General features: G+C 39.1%; 1 protein-coding gene and 1 long non-coding RNA gene across 5 annotated transcripts in view; one reads left to right on the forward strand and one right to left on the reverse strand.

Annotated features, from left to right (window-relative positions):
- The first annotated feature begins 2,759 nt into the window (after positions 1-2,759).
- The window catches only part of IMPA1 (inositol monophosphatase 1), a 47,279-nt gene continuing 26,599 nt past the window's right edge, over positions 2,760-23,439 (forward strand). For 2 of the 4 annotated variants that reach the window (XM_078072280.1, XM_036100804.2), the window contains exons 1-7: positions 2,761-2,888; positions 6,130-6,195; positions 6,573-6,706; positions 8,680-8,784; positions 10,271-10,316; positions 12,579-12,687; positions 14,097-14,205. In XM_078072280.1, the coding sequence (XP_077928406.1) occupies positions 6,133-6,195; positions 6,573-6,706; positions 8,680-8,784; positions 10,271-10,316; positions 12,579-12,687; positions 14,097-14,205 (566 nt within the window). In that variant the 5' untranslated portion in view covers positions 2,761-2,888; positions 6,130-6,132. Of the gene's footprint in view, positions 2,889-6,129; positions 6,196-6,572; positions 6,707-8,679; positions 8,785-10,270; positions 10,317-12,578; positions 12,688-14,096; positions 14,206-16,824; positions 16,968-23,439 lie in introns of all 4 variants that reach the window. The other 2 variants (XM_078072278.1, XM_078072279.1) reach the window with 2 other exon arrangements.
- The window catches only part of LOC118541225 (uncharacterized), an 81,606-nt gene continuing 65,905 nt past the window's right edge, over positions 7,739-23,439 (reverse strand). The window contains exon 5 of the long non-coding RNA XR_013447817.1: positions 7,739-8,159. This is a non-coding gene — a long non-coding RNA (uncharacterized LOC118541225). The remainder of the gene's footprint in view (positions 8,160-23,439) is intronic.

The following is a 23,439-nucleotide window of genomic DNA, read 5'->3' on the forward strand; positions in this document are numbered from 1 at the left end:
AGATCTTGCTCAATTCTTTAAGTGTGTGGTTCTGGCATAAAACGCTAGAACCTAACACCATAGGCAGGGTGATGGGACAAAGTGAAGAAGGTTCAGGTTGATGGGGAATAATAGCCCACAGCTGCAACAACAAAAATAAGGGCTTCTTGAGGGACCAAATACTATTTTTATTTTATTTATTTTTTTAAGATTTTATTTACTTATTTGACAGAGACACAGCGAGAGAGGGAACACAAGCAGGAGGAGTAGGAGAGGGAGAATCAGGCTTCCCGCAGAGCAAGGAGCGCGATGCGGGGCTCGATCCCAGGACCCCGGGATCGTGACCTGAACTGAAGGCAGACGCTTAACGACTGAGCCACCCAGGTGCCCCCAAATACTATTTTTAATTCCCTACAGTGTTTACCTCAATGCCTTGAATAAAGTTGGTTCTTAATAAACACTGAATTAATCACCAATATCTATAAAGGTCAAGATCATATACTCTAGAACCAGATAATGCTTGGGCCTGCACTTCTAGTTCTGTCACCAGCTGGGGGACATTGGTCAAGTTACCTAACCTCTCTAGGCCTAAATTGATATGGAAATTGGGGATAATGATAGTATGATGATAGTTGTGAAGGTTAAATGAGCTAATATTAAGGCCCTCAGCAATACTTAACACCTAGTAAACTCTATTCTTACTCTATACATATTTGAATGATCTGTAACCTTAAAAGCAGCTGAATGTGCATGATGGAAGTAGGAATATATTTTCTCTTATAGATGTATCATGGAAGACAGATTTTTACATGGTAAAATTTGTCTAATTTGGTTGGGGATGAAGTTACTCGTTATTTTGTTTTGTTTTTAAAGATTATTTGACAGACAGTGAGAGATGGAACACAAGCAGGGGGAGAGGGAGAAGCAGGCTTCCCGCTGAGCCTGGGGCCCGATGCGAGGCTCGATCCCAGGACGCTGGGATCGTGACCTGAGCTGAAGGCAGACGCTTAACGACTGAGCCGCCTAGGTGCCCCTCAAGTTATTCCTTTTTTTAAGAATGAGGCATAAAGCATGTTGTCTGATTGCTTGAGTTCACACCAATCATTTTACATAGCCAGGATTGGTTAGACAAAAGATCCAAAGATAGAGAGGTAAGACACTTTTTAATAGTTTCTTTCCAACCCTCAAGAGGGGGTGATTCTATGATACATTGTTCCAAGAATAAAAATTCTATCTGCAATTCTAATCTGTTAGGTCAAAACATAAAATCTTGTTAGGTATCCTGGAGACTCCATTCCTGAGGACCTGCACATTGTGTTAAATTTTTATTTTAAAATCAAAGTCCACTAAATAATAAAGTCTTGGTATGTGGAATTTTTTTTTTTTCCAGTGAAAAGAGTTGCCATCTAAAAGAAATCAGCTCCAGACATTTAAGTAGAGTTAAGATACCCAAGATTCCTGGGAAAGGAATCACCACGGTGGTCCCTCTTTATTCAAATACAGGACAATTGGGCACTTACTGCTCTTGCAGATATGTGACCTAAGCACTTTGTGGCTTGATAAGGGACCTTCTTCCCCCAAACCACCCCCTCTTTGTATAGTCAGGTGTCTGGGAAGGTTTCAAGGGCATTGGATCTCACCGCTTTCCTATTTTGAAGTTTAGCATAATTAGAACCTTTCTCACTGATGGAAGTCAGCTGGTAGGAAAGGATATCTCAAAGACTCAGAAGAGGAATGTTCCTTCAGGGAAGTCTGGAATGGTGACCTGCGTGCCACATCAGGAAGCAGATTTTGTCCTGGCATAGTGTGTGGCTGATGCTGGAATCTGACCCCTCTCTAACCCCCAACGACCTTGGAACAACAGATAACCTTTGGTACTGGGAACAATGGCTGTAGATCTGATGTAGCTTTAAAAATTGTCCCTTTGGGAAGCCAAGAGCAATATACCAGGTACTGAGACCTCTGCAGCCCTCTAAACTCACAGCACTGAATAAAAATATTTTGGATTGTGTGGGACCAGTTTGCAACACTGCCAAAACCGGATCTTCGCGCTAGACTTTCCTGTACACTACAGGATTCCTCATTTCATTTTCAGGCATTTGGAAGTCGAACGGTCTCTTTGGACTGCAAACCCTCCGGTTACTTGAGAACAATTGTGAGGTAGCAGCTGAGGGCCATGGAAAAAGGACTTCCTGCTCATTTGAGGTGGGAAGTGTTAAGTGATTTTAATTTGAATAAGGAATAAGATTTGATCTTCTGACTTAACATTGCTTATGTTGATTTTAGTTATAGCAGCTTTGCCAAAGTAGTGGGACCATGTTCATTTAAAGGAGACTTAAAGAGGACTCTGGTGACATTTCTGCAAATGCCTGGAAAATTTTATTTGGTTAGATCAACACTAGTCGCTATGCAGTTGGCAAGATTATTTTTTAAAGATTTTCTTTATTCATGAGAGAGAGGCAGGGAAGGAGGCAGAGGGAGAAGCAGGCTCCCTGAGGAGTAGGGAGCCTGATGCAGGACTCTCTCCCAGGACTCTGGGGATCATGAGCTGAAGGCAGATGTTTAACCGACTGAGCCCCTCAGGCGCCCTAGCAAGATTATTCTAAGATAACTGACAATGAAGAACCAAAAAGCTAATTTCTCAAGTTCTTGCGCAGGCTGCAGAAAGGAAGTTGAAACCAGAACTAAAGAGAGGCCAAATCTCCAACGCCTACTCAGGCCCGCGGGGCCGGGTGGGGCAGGTGCCTCCCACGGGCGCGCTCAGGGCGGCCGGCCCGAGGGAGTCACGCCCACGTGGGCGGGGCTGCAGGGGCGGGACTTCCTGTCGGGGAGATTTCTCGCTTTCTCAGGAAGAACCCCGGCACAGATCCCGCTGGTAACCTGGTGAGTCTAGCGGACCCCAAGTTGAGGTAAGTCCTGCATTCCTGCGACTTCATGTGGGCTGTCGGGCCGTCTGGGTCGGAGGTGCGGGCCTGGGTGCTGCGGGCGGCCTTCCGCGCCCGCGGCCGGAGTGGGTGGGAGCGCAGGGTCCGAGGCCGCAGCCGGGGCCCCTTTATCCCTGCGGTGTTATTCTTAGCCGGCCGCCGAGTGACACCGGCAACAGGCCCCGCGTCGTGTAGCGGTTTCGCCCCCGCGTTCTCTCTAAACCCTTGTGGCAGCTGATGTAGAATAATTTTCTCTTTTTCATTTTTACTGATTCCAAGGAAGCTCAGACCTGGCGTATTTCCAGGGTCATGCAGTCCCAGTTTGAGCCCCTCATCTCATGTTGTCTTCAGTCGCCCTGCTGGGGACAGGTGACAGGAAGGTGGCATGGTTCCCACTGTCAGGAAGGCTGTGACCGGGACAGAAACAGTTGGGAATGTTTCGGGCGTTTGTCTTTAGGAAAGTGAAGGTGAATAGAATATGCTCATTTCCATCAAGAAATATGCTCAAAGTAGTTATGAATATAAGGCACCTACACAAATGATCAAAACGTAAGGAAGACATTCCTGAGTGCCCTAAGTGTCATGCAGGAGCTTTATTGGCTCTTCCAGGCCAAGGCGTCCTCCCAGCTTTTCACTGTGTATACCTTCCTTAGGAATGTTATTCAGGCCCAGGACTCAGTCGTTGCCTACTCAGGTGACTTACGTAGTATTTATATCTGCAGGTCATATCTCTTCTGTGAGCTCGGGGTCCGTAGTTCAGCTGCCTAATTGACATCTCCTTTTGGTTTCACGAAGGCTTCTCATCCTCTACTAATTAAACTTTTGATCTCTCCACCCCCTATCCAGATCTCCAAATTGACTCTTTTCTGTTACTGCCCGTTTCAGTGAATGTCACTATTATCCATTCAGTTGCTAAAAGTGGGAAATCTGGGCATCATTGAACTCTTCCTCTCATATCCATATCCAAATTATTGCTAAATGCCCCCCAACTTTACCTCCTAAAGCAAGTATCTCTCCATTCTCTAAACTTCTCTATAAACACCTCCCCCTCCACTCTCCTAGGTCTAAGCCAACGTTCGGGTCTCCTGTGGACTACTGCATCCTAAATCTAAATCTCCAGTCCAGTCTGCCCAGCACCCACTCTCCACTCCTCCCTCCAGCCTCCAGTCTGTCCTCTTCTGTAGCGGTGGTGAAATGATTCTTCATGGCTCTCAGTCAGAATCTTACCTTTAAGGCCCTGCTGGGATGATGCCTACTATCTCCCCAGTCTCATCCCTTGATCTCCTAGCTGTCACACTTAGGCCTTTTAGTTACTCTTCACTTACATCCTGCAGTTGAGTTAGTTAATGCCTATTCACTTGTCCTTCAGATCTTGGTTTAATCATGTTGTCAGGGCAACCTTATCTGATACCTAAGGCCAGGTTAAAGCTCTTCTGTTACATGGTTCTCTCATTGTACTTCTACTTAGGCTTTGTTACATTTGTGATTTTGCATGTAGTCTGATTTTATTATTAATATCTGACTCCCCACTAGCAAGTAAGTGAACTGGGCCTGTTTTCCTTACTATGATGCAGTGCACAGTGTATCATAGGTATTTAGCAGATAGCTGTCAGATGATTAAACAAATAATGAATTCTGGATGGAGAATCCCTAGAAGGGGTAGCTTTTGAAATGGGCATTGAAGAATTGGTAGGAGTTATATCTGTGCAGGTGCTGTTAGAAGGCAGAGATATGAGAGGCTTGAGCGAAGTTTCTGGCAACAAAGCAGATGCACTGTTCTGTTAATCTAGTTCTGGTAAGCCTGGAAGAGAGGAATGGAGTAAGAATGGAAAAAGAAAAAAGAATTTGGAAACAATTCTTGAGATACTCTAAGCAGTGACTTCTGTAACTTGAAAAGTGGCTTCCCTTTTACATTAAAAAAAAAAAATCTTAGGAAAAAAAAAAGGGGGGCAACTACCAGCAGAAACACCTCACTGTTTCTGCCCTTTGCCCTCTCCTCCTTTCCTCTTTCCTACACTGTGAGCACCGTGGTAGGTAATTCTGAGTAATCTTTAAGGTGAAACTGTGTCAGTTATTCTCAATTATAAAAGTGACAAAATTGGGGTTGCTTTATATTTTATTTTTTAAAGATTTTATTTATTTGTCAGAGAGGAGAGAGCACTAACAGGGAGAAGCGGCAGGCAGAGGGAGAAGCAAGCTCCGTGCTGAGCAAGGAGCCCGATACTGGATCCCAGGACTCTGGGATCATGACCTGAGCCGAGGGCAGATGCTTAACCAACTGAGCCACCCAGGCATCCTTTGGGTTGCTTTATAAATGATGCCACATTTTTCTGACCACTTGCAAAGCTTCACTGTCCTAGGTTCCGATTTTAGAGTGTGGTCAAGCCAGTGGTGAGTTATTTTGGTATTCTCTTCAGAAGTCAGTGGAAAGCTGGACAGTTCAAAAGACAAAAATACGTTTTTTTTCTGGGAAATTTATTATTTTTTTAGTCCTGGAATATTCTTTTCCTCACATGTCATAATAGAAAGACCAGAGGACTTTAACATCAGAATTGAGTATATACCTTCTGTGCCTTCCTTTCAAAGCTTCTTTAATTTCAGCATTCCCAATGTTCTTTTATTTTCACTTTATTCTCTACCCAAACATGCACCTATCTTTTAAAATACTTATGTGTCCTTTCTTCTCCATCCCCCAATCAAGTGTTGTTGTTGTTTTTTAAGATTTTATTTATTTATTTGACAGAGAGAGACACAGCAAGAGAGGGAACACAAGGAGGGGAAGTGGGAGAGGGAGAAGCAGGCTTCCTACTGAGCAGGGAGCCCGATGCGGGGCTCGATCCCAGGACACTGGGTTCACGACCTGAGCCAAAGTCAGACGCTTAACGACTGAGCCACCCAGGCACCCCGAGTTGTTTTTTAAAACGTTATGTTATGGGCACTTTGGAAAACACTTTTATAGAGTGTTTTTTTTGTTGTTTGTTATGTAAATGTTTCTACACTAGAACTGGTTTAGGTAAGAATATTTTTTAATGGACTTACCAGTGAATCTTGAAAAACATTGAACTCTAACACCAAGAAGAGGGCAATTACATTTGTGATTTTGTACATGTGATTCATTTCCTGAATGAAAGTATTGTGCTAATCGAAATGTTTTTCTGAACTATTCTGTAATTAAGACTTAGAGATTTTTAATTGCTTTGTCCTGACTTGTGTTAAATCTGTTCAGAAGATGGCTGATCCTTGGCAGGAATGCATGGATTATGCAGTAACCCTAGCAAGAGAAGCTGGAGAGGTATGAACTGAAATCTTGTCAGCCATGATGTGATGGATGTGGACAGCGTGTGGTTGTCCTGTGAAATAACACATGCATTTTGATTAATTTGTATTTGTTTTCATTTTACTAAACATTTTCAATGGAGTCAATACTCTTATGTCGTTAAACCTTTTTAATGACAAATGTGAATTTAAAATAGGATGTAAGATTCTATGATTTTGTACCTAGAATGTCATAACCACTGTAAGTGTATTTTATATACATTGTGGTAAGACATTTTTAAGAACATCATTTCAGACAGATTGAATGATTTAAACCACTTCTATAGTTCATCTTTTAGTTTGATTTAAAATGATATATGCCTTTTCTGTTTGCTTATCAAAAAATCTTTTTAGGTGGTTCGTGAAGCTATAAAAAGTGAAATGAATGTCATGATTAAAAGTTCTCCAGCTGATTTGGTAACTGCTACTGACCAAAAAATTGAAAAAATGCTTATATCTTCCATAAAGGAGAAGTATCCATCTCACAGGTATTTTTTATTTTAGTTTCACATGATAAATTGAAACTTAGGTTAGAGTCAATGTACTAGACAAATTTTGATTCTAGACACAGAAATTGACTTTAGTTAACTTAAGCTGAAAAGGAATATATTTGGAGAGTGTTGGGCAGCTCAGGAGCCCTGAGAGCAGGGCATAGGCAGAAGTCAGGAAGGCAGTGCTACCGGTGCCCAGGAGCCATTGCTTCAGATGCCACCGGTCGTAGCTTCATGGCTGCTGGCTTTGGATATCTTAGCCTCATTATCTCAAGATTACAGATCCTGAGCAGGAATGTCTTGCTGAACTCCGGTTGCTTGCCCAAGCTCAAGCTGCCAGGAGGGAACAAACAGGAGGTATTTGGATTCCTTCATAGTAAGAGGAGTGTTTGGATGCTGGGAAGCTAATATGACAAATGTCTGCCACAGTTATGATTTAGAAGTTTTATTCTCTATATTGCAAACTTTTTTATGTGTTAGAGTGTTGGTAACTTTAACGAGTTTGAGAGAAAACACTACAATCAGGGCTGTCTTACAGAGACATATAGCAGAAACATTGTCATCCTTTTAAAGTTTTAACATTGTCATTCTCTACTTTTTTTTTTTAAAGATTTATTTATTTTAGAGAGAGCGAGTGCACACGGTGGGGGTGGGTGGAGGGGGAGGGAGAGAGAATCTCAAGCAGACTCCCCGCTGAGCACAGAGCCTGACACAGGGCTCGAGCTCACGACCCTGAGATCATAACCTGAGCTGAAATCAAGAGTTGGAGGCTTAACCAACTGAGCCACCCAGGTGCCCCTGATTTTCTATTTCTTGGTCATGCCATTATCTGTTCCTGATATTTTAGCCATTGAGAAGAAAAAATGTTTAAAGCTGTGGCTAAATATACTTCCTCTTAGTAAAAAGGTTTACAGCTAAGTGAAAAGGGGATGAAAGAAAATCATACTGATTATAGGATAGTTCAGTATTGAATAAAAGAAAGAAAATGAATAAAAGAAATAAAAAGAAAACCAATGAACTCAGACACCATTTACAAAATTCACCTGAGATTTATTGCATAGCATGTTTTAGGAAGGCATGTAGACACAGTAATTTTGGTGGGTAATTTGCTTTCTCATTGACTTATTTAATGTTCTCTATGTTGTCTATTGCTGAATAGCTAATTATCCTAAAAACTTTGCAGCTCTAGACAACAAACATTTATTATCTTAGAGTTTTCAAGGGTCAGGAATATGAGAGTAGCTTGGCTGCATGGTTCTGGTCGGGGTCTCATAAAGTTATAGTCAAACTGCTGGTCAGGGCTGTAGCATTTTAGGGCTGAAGGATAAGTTCACTTATGTGATTGTTGGTGACTTCAGTTCCTCATGGGTTTTCTGCTAGCAGCTCCCCTCATTTCTTCTCCATGTGGGCCTCTCCATAGAGCAGCTCTTAACATGGTGGCTGGCTTCCCCTGGGGCAAGAAAAGGAAAGGGACAGAGGGAGAAATAGAGTAAATAAGATGGAAACCACAGTACCATTTTTATGAATGAGTCTTCACAGTTGTATATTGTAACTTCTGCTTTGACTCTTGGTTAGAAGAGAGTCACTCAGTTCAAATTCACACTCAAGGCAAGGGGTGTTAGGTTCTACCTCTTAAAGAGAAGAGCATGAGAGAATTTGTGGAGTTATTTTTAAAAACCACATTTCCTTAGTTCTCATTTGCAACAAATGTGTGTGCATACACACATGTGAGTGCCTTTATTTACCCTGGTATTGCATTTGAGAATTTTGAGTTTTATTTTTCACATAACTTTGCTCTGGGGGAAGTAAAGTTTTCTCACTTTATCAGTCTGAAGGAAGAAGGAACAACAATAGGAAAGTGGTATATGGACTTTTGTTATGTATTAAAGTGACTCTGAATCTAAGGAAATGTTTAGGTTTGAAAATTGTTGAAAGCAGTGTCAAGATTTGGAATTTGTCCTTGCTTTTAGTTTCATTGGTGAGGAATCTGTGGCAGCTGGGGAAAAAAGTGTCTTAACTGACAGCCCTACATGGATCATTGACCCTATTGATGGAACAACGAATTTTGTACATAGGTATGTTTTAAAATGTTAATATTGTAATTACTTGTTTGTATACTAACTGAATGGACCTAGATACTTTAGAGAATTGTATAATTTGTAGAGTGAAGTGTATTATGCAGAATTTTCATTAGATATGGAAGAGATGATGAAATATTCATGCCATGGACTTTTGCAGCGAGGGGCCCTGTTCACCATTTTTTTTCTCACTGGTGGAGCCATATAAAAATGTAAGCAAGCAACAGTGCTGCTTTGAGATTAAGGAACTAATGGAGTCAATTTTGGGGGTCACATAGAATGTTGTCTATATAGAGTAGGTTCAGTCCGGGAGAAAAAACTATTAAAAAGAGCATGGGCTTTTAAGATCAACAGACTTGGGCTTGATTCCAGATGCTTTTATAGGCTTTGTGACCTTAGGCAAGTTATTTAATCTTTCTAAGCCTCCGTTGTTGTTTTTTAATGTGTAAAATGGACATCTTAATTGTACCTGCCTCTTAGAACTGTTTGTTCATGGGATTCAGTGAGTAATACTTTTATATAAGAACTTAGTGTAGTGCCTGGCACAAAGTATGTAGCTCAGTATATTAGCACTAAAAGAAAGCCTGAGGGAATTGCCGGTGACAGTTAAAATGGGTAGCCTGGTTTGTTGGGATTACACATAAATGTTACATTTGAAGTTGCCGTGTAGCTCTACATATCTTTACTAGTACAGAATTGTTAAAGTCTGTAAAACGAAGATCTAGAATCTATATGTGGAGTGTTAATGTGGAAAGATGCTCATGACATAACATAGAGAAGATTCTAATACAGAGTGTATACTATGATCCCATTTTTGTTAAAATGAAAACTATTAAATATTAACCTTTTTATTTTCAGTAGTTGAACACATTTTCTTATTTTGTGCATCTTGACTCTTGAGTCAGAAATTACAGCCTGTGTGTTCAGACTGTCCTGCAGCCATAGCAAAAGCCGTGCCTAACGGTTTACTTTTCACATGTGAAACTCCCAAGTTTGGTATTAAAGACAAGTGACAGTTCATTCTGTACAATTTGATATCTGTGTTTATAGGTCCTGACTATGGGAGAAATGACCAAAGAAAAGAGACTTTTTAATCATGAACAATTATATTTGTTGCATTTGACATTCCAAAGATATAAAATGTCATGCAGTGCAAAGTGTCCTTCCCACTTCTGACCGCAGTTTCTCAGGACCCATCTCTGGAGGTGGCCACTGTTACCAGTTTCTTGTGAATTCTTTCAGAGATGTTTCATGCCTGTAGAAGCTAGAAGCATCCTGTATGTATGTATATGCACCATCTCTCCCCATATTCCCCCTATTTACACAGAGGGCTGCGTACTATACACACTGTTCTGTGGGAGGAGGGGTGAGACTATTCATATGAAAAGTTATGTAGTCAATTACATTATGAAAAAACATGTTTATTGAAAATAATTTTATCTTGGTAAATTTGTATATATGTGTGTGTGTTTTTTTTTTAAAGGTTTCCTTTTGTAGCTGTTTCGATTGGCTTTACTGTAAATAAAAAGGTACGCTGTTTAAATTTATGGTAAAATGCCTTGCTCCTATTTTCTGAGAAAGAGTACATGTGTCTGTAATAAATTTAGGTTTGTCTCTATATTCAATTTATATAGCTGCATTATTTCAAAGTAAGCTGCAGAACTGTTAAAATTGGCATGATACTTTTTCCATTAAAGAAAATTTAATGTCTGAGAAGCAATAATTAAAAGGAAAAAATACATGCAAGTAACTGAAATACAATTCAGTATTTAATCACCATTATATATGTGATAGAGTCAGATATGATAGGAGTTGATGTGTGATCTAAAATGCTAAATGGAAGAGGTGGGATTTGAGCTAGGAATGCCTTAATAGGCGTCAGTGAAGGGAGACTTTGAAAGACCAGAAAGTGGTAGAGGCCAGAACATGGTTGGGAAATGCTGAGTATGTTCAGGAACCCAAATACTTGCTATATCTAAAACCCAGTAGAATACGATCTGTAGCAATTGCATTTCCTTGCTGTTTGGCTATTTGATCGATCAAACAATGAATGATGTTTACTAACATCTTACACACCTGTCTTCAAGGAGCTTGTGATATATTTGATCAGCATGTACACAAGAGAGTTAAAAAAAATCTATGAAAATAAAAACACATCTTAGGCACAGGGTTGCGCTCATTAGTGAGAACATCTGAAAGAAGCTAAAGGAGCCGTTAGCATATAATCAGCCTTGGGCTATGTGCTGTCCCTGCCACTGAACTAACTCGCAGTTCATGTACAAGTTAGATGTGCGAACAGATAAATACGTAGTGGAACTATGAAACAAATGCTGTGGGAACATGAATAGGGTGTATCCGATTCTGCCCAAGAGTGGTTTGGGGAAATCTTCATACAGAAGGGGTCTTTAGAATTTGGTCATGTGAGTTGGGTTTTAGGAAGTAGGAGTTTTTCAGATTAAAGAAGAAAAGGAGGAAAGCATTTTAATCAGAACAGCTTGGAGAAGAGCATGATGTGTGTGGGGAACGAGATGTTCATTGTGAGTGAAACTCTGAAAGTGGCAGGAGCAGAATTGATGAGGTGAGTTAGTTGTGGTTTTATTGTGAGGCACTGTGGCCTATGTCAGAACATTTAGATTTTGTTTTTAGGCTATAGAAAACCAGTAGAGGTTTTTCAAGTACAGAGTGACGGATAATTCTAGCAATGCAGAGATCATACCAGAGGGGCAGGCTGGGTGATTCTGAACTCAGATGGGGCAGTGAGGGTGGCTGAGGAAATGCCAAAATCAAGAAGTGCTTTCAAGATGAAATTTGAAGAAGATGACACGTGGGGAAGGAATGAGGTGTGATGAGGTAATGAGTGATCTTTGATCTTTTCGGTTGAGGTTTCTGCAAGATGAGCTGAAGCATAGGTTCTTACCTGTGACAATGGGATTATAGGTGGAACAGGCCACAGTTAAAGGTGGTAGTTGAATTTATGGACTGGAAAGAACAAACCTCTAAGAAGATAGACATCCAAGAGGGGAATGGAAGATATGGAAGAGTGAACAAATCCTGACCTACACAACTTTTAAGGGTTGGACAGAGAACAAGGTCTTTCGAAAAAGTGACACAAAGATAGATTAGTGAGTGAGGTAGGACTAAGAATCTGCCAGAAACATGGGGGTACTGGATTAAGTAATGAAGTGTGGTTGATGGTCAGCAGTCTCCAGTGCTTTGGAGATGGCATTTGGTTAGTAGGAGTTCCTGGGTAATCTCTTTTGGGGAAGTTTCAGAAGTGTGTGTGATCAGGGCAGAAGCCAAATTGTAATTTTTATTAAGAGGAGAATGGGAGAGGTGAAGTGTAGACTACCCTTTGGCAGGGAAGGGAAAAGGAGAAGATAACATCTTAAAACTTTTGTGGGGGAGGTAGAAATTTGGTGTGAAAGTACCAGAATGAAAATCTGAGAGAAGGAGGATCAGTTGATAGAGGAGTTTTTCAGAGACATTTGAGAGGGTAGGAATTATAATATGGAAGGAAGTAGGAAATATTTACCTACCTGGGGCAGGAGGGCGAGAGGTCAAGGTGGGTGCTCTTAAGTTGAGAAATGGATGGGACAAGAGTCAAGGATTCAAGTCTGATGACCTCCTTTCTCTGTGTAAGCTGGAAATTATCATTTTTAAGTATCCCATAGTAGTTATTTGAAAACATTCTCAATATAGTGGATTTTTTTGTTACTGCCTTTAAAAAAAAGTATTGATTTAATGGTGAAAAATACTCAGGTTTGGTAAAGGAAACTTTTTTCCTTCTGCAGATGGAATTTGGAGTTGTATACAGTTGCCTGGAGGATAAGATGTATACTGGCAGGAAAGGAAAGGGAGCCTTTTGTAATGGTCAAAAACTACAGGTTTCACAACAGGAAGGTAGGTTTATCCTCTCATTTTTGGTGTGGTTGATATTATATACATGTGTTTTATTGTTTTTGAGTTAACCAATGGAGTTCTCCCAGTTGTTAACAGATTCATAAATTGTGTGTATTTTCCCTTTACGTTTTTATTTCCACCACAGTTTTGAATGTGGTAGTGGAAGCAAAGAAGGCAAGTGTAGTCCAGCAAACACCACTTCAGACTCAGCGGCTTGCTAAGTGCTGGGGATAGAAAGATGAATAAGAATGGCTTCCTGCCCCCATGGAGTTCATGGTTTATTGTTTAAGCCACTACATCTCAAATTCTTTGTCAAATTCCTCTAATCTGATGTTGCTGGGACCAGTTGTTAGACTGTAAATCTGAGGGGGGGGGGAAGTCTATTAATGTCGGGAATCATTAAAAATGAGGTCTCTACATTTTTTATGACCTTGATGATTGGTATTTTGTCTTCTATGTGACAGCTCATTGAAGTTTTGAGTCACCTTTTTTCCATAAACCATGTCCAACATTTCCCACAGTTTGTATTTCAGATTCTTTTAAGTGCATCAAGAGCTTAAAGATACTTGCAAATCAATCTAAATTCAGAATCCCCCTACACTTTTATAATTTTTCTCCTTGAACACTTAATTTGAGAGCAGATTTTTCGTTCGTTTTCTTTTTATAGAATTCTAAGACCCCAAAGATTGGGACGTGCATCATTATTTTTAAGATGATTAACATGTGAAAAAACATGGCATCTTATAATCAAAGTAATGTGGTAGCTTTTGTAGAAACTAAACCTTTCCCTTTTTGTAATTTTTTTTGCTTTTTATAGTTTTTAATTAGATTATGTGATTATTAGAAGAAACAGTAATTGTAAACATGTTCAGAACAAGTTGGTAAACGTACACTGGTGGGAGGAGATGAAGTGTAGGGTATGCTACACAGGGGGCCTGTTAGCGGAGAGTGTTGAGTGTGTTATGAGCTTCAGTCATGTTGTTTCCAAGACAGAATGGAAAGCATTGGGTAATCCATCAATTTAGTAAATGGAGGTCAGCCACCACTCAAACTTCTGTTTTATTTCAAATCTATATTTAAATTATTTAATTTCTAAATTCTACTTTTTAAATATTTGAGGTATTTGCTTGTTTCCCACTAAAGGTATCATGCATGCAAGCAAATTGGTTATATTCTACACTTTTTGGGGATGATCTAAGAAGCAGACTCCTTGATTATAAAAACAACCACTTAAGGACAATAAATTTATCAGAATTTTAATACTTCAAGGCTTAGAATGAAAGAAATATGGTACAACTAGGGTGAGGGATAAAAATGGTCCTATTTCATTCTGAATTACAAGTATCACATTTTTAAGTAAGAGTTCTTATTGTTAAACTCTAGTGATTATTTAAAACATTCTCTTTTAGATATTACCAAATCACTTTTGGTGACAGAGTTTGGCTCTTCCAGAACACCAGAGACTGTAAGAATTGTTCTTTCTAATCTGGAAAAGCTTTTGTGCATTCCTATTCATGGGTAAGCTCTTTTCATTTCTTCCCTGAAGTTCCAGAGAATTTAACATTTTCAAGAATGAATTTTCCATAAAAATGAAAATTTTTAATAGGCTTGGGATCAGTACCATAATTATAATTTTGTAATGTAATTAAAAAAACTTTTTGAGAACAATTTCAAACTTAAAAAATTTGCAGAAATAATGGGGAAAAAAAGTATACCCTTTACTTATATTCACCTGTTGTTAACATTTTACCCCATTTGCTTTATCATTTTATCATTCCCTCTGTGTGTGTGTGTGTGTGTGTGTGTACACATACATGAATGTGCGCATACACAAGTGTATACACACCTTTTATCCCCCTGGACTATTTTAGGGTAAATTACATATATTATGGCTCTTTACTCCTAACTACTTCAATTTATTTCCTGAAATTAGGGATATTTTCCTCCATGACCACAGTACAATTGTTGACCTCATAAATTTACGCTCTATCTAATCTACCATCCATATATAGTTCTGACAGTTGACCTAACAATGTCCTTTGTAGCATTTTCTTCCTCCAGTGCAAGATTCAGTCTAGGGTCAAGCATGAATATAGTTGTCATGTCTCTTCAGCCACTTTTGATCTGGAATATTTCCACAGCCTAAGAAATTCCCACCTCCTCTTAGTTTTCAAATTATTTGCATAGAAGAATACAAGGTAGACTCTTATAACTTACTTCTGTTTCTCTGTATCAATAGTTACTTCTTCCTTGTCATTTTTTTTTTTTATATTTGTGCTTTCTTCTTGTAAATCTTGGTTAAATTACTTAGTGGTTTGTCTCCACTCCCCCCGCCCCACACCGAGAACCAGGATTATGATTTATTATTCTGATCTACAGTTTTTTTCCTCTCTGCCTTGAATTTATTTTTATTCTTTGATTTTTTTTATTAATGTGTTAGGTTATGAATTTTTATCTTACTGTTTTAAATGTATCCCATAGATTCTAATATGTAGGGGTTTCATTATAATTATTTTTCACAAACTCTGTAATTTGTATTTTCCCTTTCACCTAAGAGTTGTGTTCTTAAATTTCTATAAAGAAGTTTTTTAAATTTCATTTTTAATTTTAATAGTTTTATTATATCGTAATAAATCTGCTATGGAGTTGACTAATATTTTATTTGTGCCTAGTATAGGATTAATTGGGGGGATGGTTCTGTACACACTGAAAAGTATATTCTCCATTATTAGGGTATGATCTTTGATATATAGCCTAAAGATGAACCCTATTATTATTATTATTATTTTTGTCTACTTCACCTGTATACTGAGTGATAGGTTAAACTCTTCCATTATTGGTATGTTTCTCTATATTTCTCCTTGCAACTCTTAGAGCTTTTATTTTACATAAGGTGGAAGATGCATTATTTGATGCCTATACATACTGTTATAACTTCTTGTATAATTTTAACTTTATATAGTATCCTTTGTCTTCTTTCATGCTTTTAGACTTAAAGTCTGCTTTGATATCAAAATTGCAAACTCTATCTCATTATTGCTAATTGCCTGGTAAATCTTGGTCCACTCTAACTTTTAGCCCTTTTAAGTGTATCTCTTGAATACAGCATGGAATGGAGTTTTGCTTAAGAATGCAAATGAATTTAAGTATTTTTTTCTTTTAATAAAACAGGCCTCTTCATTTATTAATATGACTGTTTTGTTTAGTCTCAGTTCTACCCTTTGGTCTTAGTTTTTTGCTTGACTTTAGGAAAGGATGGGGCAAGCATTTTATAAAGTTTTCCAGGTGACCTTTAGATTGTATGAGCTCATCCTCTATAGATTCCTTAAGAACACATGTGTATAAGACTCTATGAGTTCTAGCACATTCTGTACTGTTTTTCTATGACCTTGAATGTTGAACAGCCTGGCTGGATATAATATCCTTAAGAAACAGTATGAACTAAATGTCTTGAAAATGCTATTTTACTGTTGCCTTGTTTTGTATATTGCTTTTGAGAAATCTGATGCCATTCTAATTTTCTTGGCTTTTAAATTCATGTTTTGGGATGCCTGGGTGGCTCAGTTGGTTAAGCGTCTGCCTTTGGCTCAGGTCATGATCCCAGGGTCCTGGGATCAAGTCCCCCATCGCGCTCCTTGCTCAACAGGGAGCCTGCTTCTCCCTCTGCCTCTGCTGTTCCCCCTGCTTGTGCGTGCTTGCTTGCATGTGCTCGCGTGTGCTCTCCCTCTCTCTCTCTGACAAATAAAATCTTAAAAAAAAAAAAAAATTTATGTCTTAATTGGAGGCTCTTGAGAATTATTTTTTTTCTTTTAATCTTCCACGGCTAATAGCTTTACAAGGATAGATCTTGGAATTGCTCATTCTGGCAGAATTTTCTCCTTTAACATGTATACTCAGATCTTTTTTCATTCAGAAAAATTTTTTTGAGTTACAGTTTTAAATACTAGTTCAGTTCTCATTTTCATTTTCTGTTCTGTTTTCATTTTCTTCAGGACAATAGTAGGAATGTTCAGTTTCCTTTGGGTCTTCTTTTTCAGCCACTTTCTCTCTGACCCTTTTTACTTCTTTCATGTATTGCTTTTCCTTATTGCCTTTTTCTTTTCTTTTTTTTAAAGATTTTATTTATTTATTTGACAGAGCACAAGCAGGGGAGCAGCAGGCAGAGAGAGAGGGAGAAGCAGGCTCCCCGAGGAGCAGGGAGCCCGAACGGGGCTCGATCCCAGGACCCTGGGATCATGACCTGAGCCGAAGGCAGTCACTCAACCAACTGAGCCACCCAGGTGCCCCTCCTCATTGCCTTTGATTAGGTTTTTTTTTAATTTTTTATTGTTACGTTAATCACCATGCATTACATCATTAGTTTTTGATGTAGTGTTCCATGATTCATTGTTTGTGCATAACACCCAGTGCTCCATGCAGAACGTGCCCTCTTTAATACCCATCACCAGGCTAACCCATCCCCCCAACCCCCTCCCCTCTAAAACGCTCAGTTTGTTTTTCAGAGTCCATAGTCTCATGGTTCGTCTCCCCCTATGATTTCCCCCCCTTCATTCTTCCCCTCCTGCTATCATCATCTTTTTTTTTTTTCTCTTAACATATATTGCGTTATTTGTTTCAGAGGTACAGATCTGTGATTCAACAGTCTTGCACAATTCACAGCACTCACCATAGCACATACCCTCCCCAATGTCTATCACCCAGCCACCCCATCCCTCCTACCCCCCCCAATCCAGCGACCCTCAGTTTGTTTCCTGAGATTAAGAATTCCTCATATCAGTGAGGTCATATGATACATGTCTTTCTCTGATTGACCTATTTCACTCAGCATAACACCCTCCAGTTCCATCCACGTTGTTGCAAATGGCAAGATCTCATTCCTTTTGATAGCTGCATAATATTCCATTGTACATATATACCACATCTTCTTTATCCATTCATCTGTCAGTGGACATCTTGGCTCTTTCCACAGTTTGGCTATTGTGGACATTGCTGCTATAAACATCGGGGTGCACGTACTCCTTTGGATCCCTACATTTGTATCTTTGGGGTAAATATCCAGTAGTGCAATTGCTGGGTCATAGGGTAGCTCTGTTTTCAACTTTTTGAGGAACCTCCATACTGTTTTCCAGAGTGGTTGCACCAGCTTGCATTCCCACCGACCGTGTAGGAAGATTCCCCTTTCTCCGAATCCCCACCAACATCTGTCGTTTCCTGACTTGTTATTTTCAGCCATTCTGACTGGTATGAGGTGGTATCTCACTGAGGTTTTCATTTGGATTTCCCTGATGCCGAGCGATGTTGAGCATTTTTTCATGTGTCTGTTGGCCATTTGGATGTCTTCTTTGGGAAAATGTCTGTTCATGTCTTCTGCCCATTTCTTAATTGGATTATTTGTTCTTTGGGTGTTGAGTTTGATAAGTTCTTTATAGATTTTGAATACTAGCCCTTTATCTGATATGTCATTTGCAAATATCTTCTCCCATTCTGTTGGTTGTCTTTTGGTTTTGTTGACTGTTTCCTTTGCTGTGCAAAAGCTTTTTATCTTGATGAAGTCCCAGTAGTTCATTTTTGCCCTTGCTTCCCTTGCCTTTGGCGATGTTTCTAGGAAGAAGTTGCTGCGGCTGAGGTCGAAGAGGTTGCTGCCTGTGTTCTCCTTTAGGATTTTGATGGACTCCTGTCTCACATTGAGGTCTTTCAACCATTTGGAGTCTATTTTTGTGTGTGGTGTAAGGAAATGGTCCAGTTTCATTCTTCTGCATGTGGCTGTCCAATTTTCCCAACACCATTTGTTGAAGAGACTGTCTTTTTTCCATTGGACATTCTTTCCTGCTTTGTCAAAGATTAGTTGACCGTAGAGTTGAGGGTCCATTTCTGGGCTCTCTATTCTGTTCCATTGATCTATGTGTCTGTTTTTGTGCCAGTACCATACTGTCTTGATGATGACAGCTTTGTAATAGAGCTGGAAGTCTGGAATTGTGATGCCGCCAGCTTTGCTTTTCTTTTTCAACATTCCTCTGGCTATTCGGGGTCTTTTCTGGTTCCATACAAATTTTAGGATTATTTGTTCCATTTCTGTGAAAAAAGTGGATGGTATTTTGATGGGGATTACATTGAATGTGTAGATCGCTCTAGGTAGCATTGACATCTTCACAATATTTGTTCCAATCCATGAGCATGGAATGTTTTTCCATTTCTTTGTGTCTTCCTCAATTTCTTCCATGAGTATTCTGTAGTTTTCTGAGTACAGATTCTTTGCCTCTTTGGTTAGATTTATTCCTAAGTATCTTATACTTTTGGGTGAATTGTAAAAGGGATTGACTCCTTAATCTCTCTTTCTTCTGTCTTGTTGTTGGTGTATAGGAATGCCACTGATTTCTGTGCACTGATTTTATATCCTGCCACTTTGCTGAATTCCTGTATGAGTTCTAGCAGTTTTGGGGTGGAGTCTTTTGGGTTTTCCACATAAAGTATCATATCATCTGCAAAGAGTGAGAGTTGGACTTCTTCTTTGCCGATTCGGATGCCTTTGATTTCTTTTTGTTGTCTGATTGCTGTGGCTAGGACTTCTAGTACTATGTTGAATAGCAGTGGTGATAGTGGACATCCCTGCCGTGTTCCTGACCTTAGGGGGAAAGCTCTCAGTTTTTCCGCATTGAGAATGATGTTCGCTGTAGGTTTTTCATAGATGGCTTTTATGATATTGCGGTATGTTCCCTCTATCCCTATACTCTGAAGAGTTTTGATCAAGACAGGATGCTGTACTTTGTCAAATGCTTTTTCTGCATCTATTGAGAGGATCATGATTCTTGTTCTTTCTTTTGTTAATGTATTGTATCACGTTGATTGATTTGCAGATGTTGAACCAACCTTGCAGCCCAGGGATAAATCCCACTTGGTCGTGGTGAATAATCCTTTTAATGTACTGTTGGATCCTATTGGCTAGTATTTTGGTGAGAATTTTTGCATTCGTGTTCATCAAGGATATTGGTGTGTAATTCTCCTTTTTGATGGGGTCTTTGTCTGGTTTGGGGACCAAGGTAATGGTGGCTTCATAAAACGAGTTTGGAAGTTTTCCTTCCATTTCTATTTTTTGGAACAGTTTCAGAAGAATAGGTATTAATTCTTCTTGAAATGTTTGGTAGAATTCCCCTGGGAAGCCATCTGGCCTGGGCTTTTGTTTGTTGGGAGATTTTTGATGACTGCTTCAATTTCCTTAGTGGTTATAGGTCTGTTCAGGTTTTCTATTTCTTCCTGGTTCAGTTTTGGTAGTTGATACATCTCTAGGAATGCATCCATTTCTTCCAGGTTATCTAATTTGCTGGCATATAGTCGCTCATAATATGTTCTTATAATTGTTTGTAGTTCTTGGGTGTTGGTTGTGATCTCTCCTCTTTCATTCATGATTTTGTTGGTTTGGGTTATTTCTCTTTTCTTTTTGATAAGTCTGGCCAGGGGTTTATCAATCTTGTTAATTCTTTCAAAGAACCAGCTCCTAGTTTTGTTGATCTGTTCTGCTGTTCTTTTGGTTTCTATTTCATTGATTTCTGCTCTGATCTTTATTATTTCTCTTCTCCTGCTGGGTTTAGGCTTTATTTGCTGTTCTTTCTCCAGCTCCTTTAGGTGTAGGGTTAGGTTGTGTATTTGAGACCTTTCTTGTTTTTCTTGTGTGTTTTTTTTTTAAAGATTTTATTTATTTATTTGACAGAGATATATAGAGAGAGCACAAGTAGGCAGAGAGGCAGGCAGAGGGAGAGGGAGAAGCAGACTCTCCATTGAGCAGGGAGCCCAACGTGGGGCTCAATCCCAGGACCCTGAGATCATGACCTGAGCCAAAGGCAGCCGTTTAACTGACTGAGCCACCCAGGCACCCCTGAGACCTTTCTTGTTTCTTGAGAAAGGCTTGTATTGCTCTATACTTTCCTCTTAGGACCGCCTTTGCTGCATCCCAAAGATTTTGAACAGTTGTGTTTTCATTTTCATTGGTTTCCATGAATTTTTTTAATTCTTCTTTAATTTCCTGGTTGACCCATTCATTCTTTAGTAGGATGCTCTTTAGCCTCCATGTATTTGAGTTCTTTCCGACTTTCCTCTTATGACTGAGTTCTAGTTTCAAAGCATTGTGCTCTGAATATATGCAGGGAATAATCTCAATCTTTTGGCACCGGTTGAGACCTGATCTGTGACCTAGGATGTGATCTATTTTGGAGAATGTTCCATGGGCACCAGAGAAGAATGTGTTTTTTATTGCATTGGATGGAATGTCCTGAATATGTCTGTGAAGTCCATTTGGTCCAGTGTGTCATTTAAAGTCTTTATTTCCTTGTTGTTCTTTTGCTTAGATGATCTGTCCATTTCAGTGAGGGGGGTGTTAAAGTCCCCTACTATTAATGTATTGTTGTCAGTGTGTTTCTTTGCTTTTGTTATTTTTTTTTTTTTTAAAGATTTTATTTATTTGACAGAGACACAGCGAGAGAGGGAACACAAGCAGGGGGAGTGGGAGAAGCAGGTTTCCCGTGGAGCAGGGAGCCCGATGTGGGGCTCGATCCCAGGACCCTGGGATCATGACCTGTGCCGAAGGGAGACACTTAACGACTGAGCCACCCAGGCGCCCCTTTGCTTTTGTTATTAATTGGCTTATATAATTGGCTGCTCCCATGTTAGGGGCATAGATATTTACAATTGTTAGATCTTCTTGTTGGATAGACCCTTTAAGTAGGATATTGTGTCCTTCCTCATCTCTTATTACAGTCTTTGGTTTAAAATCTAATATGTCTTATATAAGGATTGCCACCCCAGCTTTCTTTTGATGTCCATTAGCATGGTAAATGGTTTTGCACCCCCTCACTTCCAATCTGGAGGTATCTTTGGGTCTAAAATGAGTCTCTTGCAGACAGCATATCGATGGGTCTTGTTTTTTCATCCAATCTGATAGCCTGTGTCTTTTGATTGGGGCATTTAGTCCATTTACATTCAGGGTAACTATTGAAAGATACGAATTTAGTGCCATTGTATTGCCTGTAAATTGACTGTTACTGTATATTGTCTGTGTTCCTTTCTGGTCTATGTTACTTTTAGGCTCTCTCTTTGCTTAGAGGACCCCTTTTAATATTGTTTGTAGGTTTGGTGTGGTGATCACAAATTCTTTTAGTTTCTGTTTGTCCTGGAAGCTTTTTATCTCTCCTTCTATTTTAAATGACATCCTAGCTGGATAAACTATTCTTGGCTGCATATTTTTCTCATTTAGCACCCTGAATATATCATGCCAGTCCTTTTTGGCCTGCCAGGTCTCTGTGGATAGGTCTGCTGCCAATCTAATGTTTCTACCATTGTAGGTTACAGACCGCTTGTCCCGAGCTGCTTTCAGGATGTTCTCTTTGTCTCTGAGACTTGTAAGTTTTACTATTAGATGTCGGGGTATTGACCTACTTTTATTGATTTTGAGGGGAGTTCTCTGTGCCTCCTGGATTTTGATGCCTGTTTCCTTCCCCAAATTAGGGAAGTTCTCTGCTATAATTTGCTCCAGTATACCTTCTGTCCCTCTCTGTCTTTCTTCTTCTGGGATCCCAATTATTCTAATATTCTTATGTCTTATGGTATCACTTATCTCTTGAATTCTGCCCTCGTGATCCAGTAGTTGTTTATCTCTCTTTTTCTCAGCTTCTTTATTCTCCATCATTTGGTGTTCTATATCACTCATTCTCTCTTCTGCCTCATTTATCCTAGCAATTAGAGCCTCCATTTTTGATTGCACCTCATTAATAGCCTTTTTGATTTTGACTCGGTCAGATTTTAGTTCTTTTACTTCTCCAGAAAGGGTTTCTCTAGTATCTTCCATGCTTTTTTTTCAAGCCCAGCTAGTATCTTTATAATTGTCAATTTGAACTCTAGTTCCGACATCTTACTAATGTCCGTATTGAGTAGGTCCCTGGCAGTCGGTACTGCCTCTTGTTCTTTTTTTTGAGGTGAGTTTTTCCGCCTTGTCATTTTTTTCTAGAGGAGAATAGATGAATGAGAGAACAAAATGCTAGAAGGGTAACAACGACCTCAGAAAAATATACATTAAACAAATCAGAAGAGACCAGAAACCAGGGGAAAAGAAAGGGAAAGTAAGAAAAAAGAAAAAGAAAAAAATGTGATCAAATATGATCAGGCTGGTGAATAGATCAGTGCCACACACTAGATTTCAGGCGTATTTTGGTCTGTTAGAAGAAAGTGCCTCCCAAAATTTTAAAGAAAGAAAAACATATATGTACAAAAATAAGGGTAAGTACAATGAAGGGATGGAATATGACCGTAAAGATGAAAATTATAAAAGATTTTATAAAAGGAATTGATAAGAAGTTGGTTGAAAAAAGAAGAGAAATTAAAAAAAAAGGGAGAGAATGTGATCAGGCAGGAGACTAGAACAAAGCCATATACTAGAGATTTAGGGTATATTTTGGTCTGTTAGAAGAAACTGTACCCCAAAATTTTAAAGAGAGAACAAGTGGTATATATATACGTGTATATATATATATATATGTATATATATATACCAAAAATAAGGTTAACTATAGTGAAGGGATAGAATATGACTGTAAAAATGAAAAATAAAAAATATTTTTAAGAAGGGATTGATAAGATGTTGGTTGAAAAAGGGAAAAAGAAAAATTCAAACAAAAAATAGAAAAAGAAAATTAAAAAAATTAACTTTGAAAGACTAAAGAATCAGGGGGGCAAAAAAGCCATGAATTCTATGTGCAGTATTCCCCT

This window comes from Halichoerus grypus, chromosome 5 (genome assembly GCF_964656455.1).
Source record: "Halichoerus grypus chromosome 5, mHalGry1.hap1.1, whole genome shotgun sequence".
NCBI classification, from domain to species: domain Eukaryota; kingdom Metazoa; phylum Chordata; class Mammalia; order Carnivora; family Phocidae; genus Halichoerus; species Halichoerus grypus.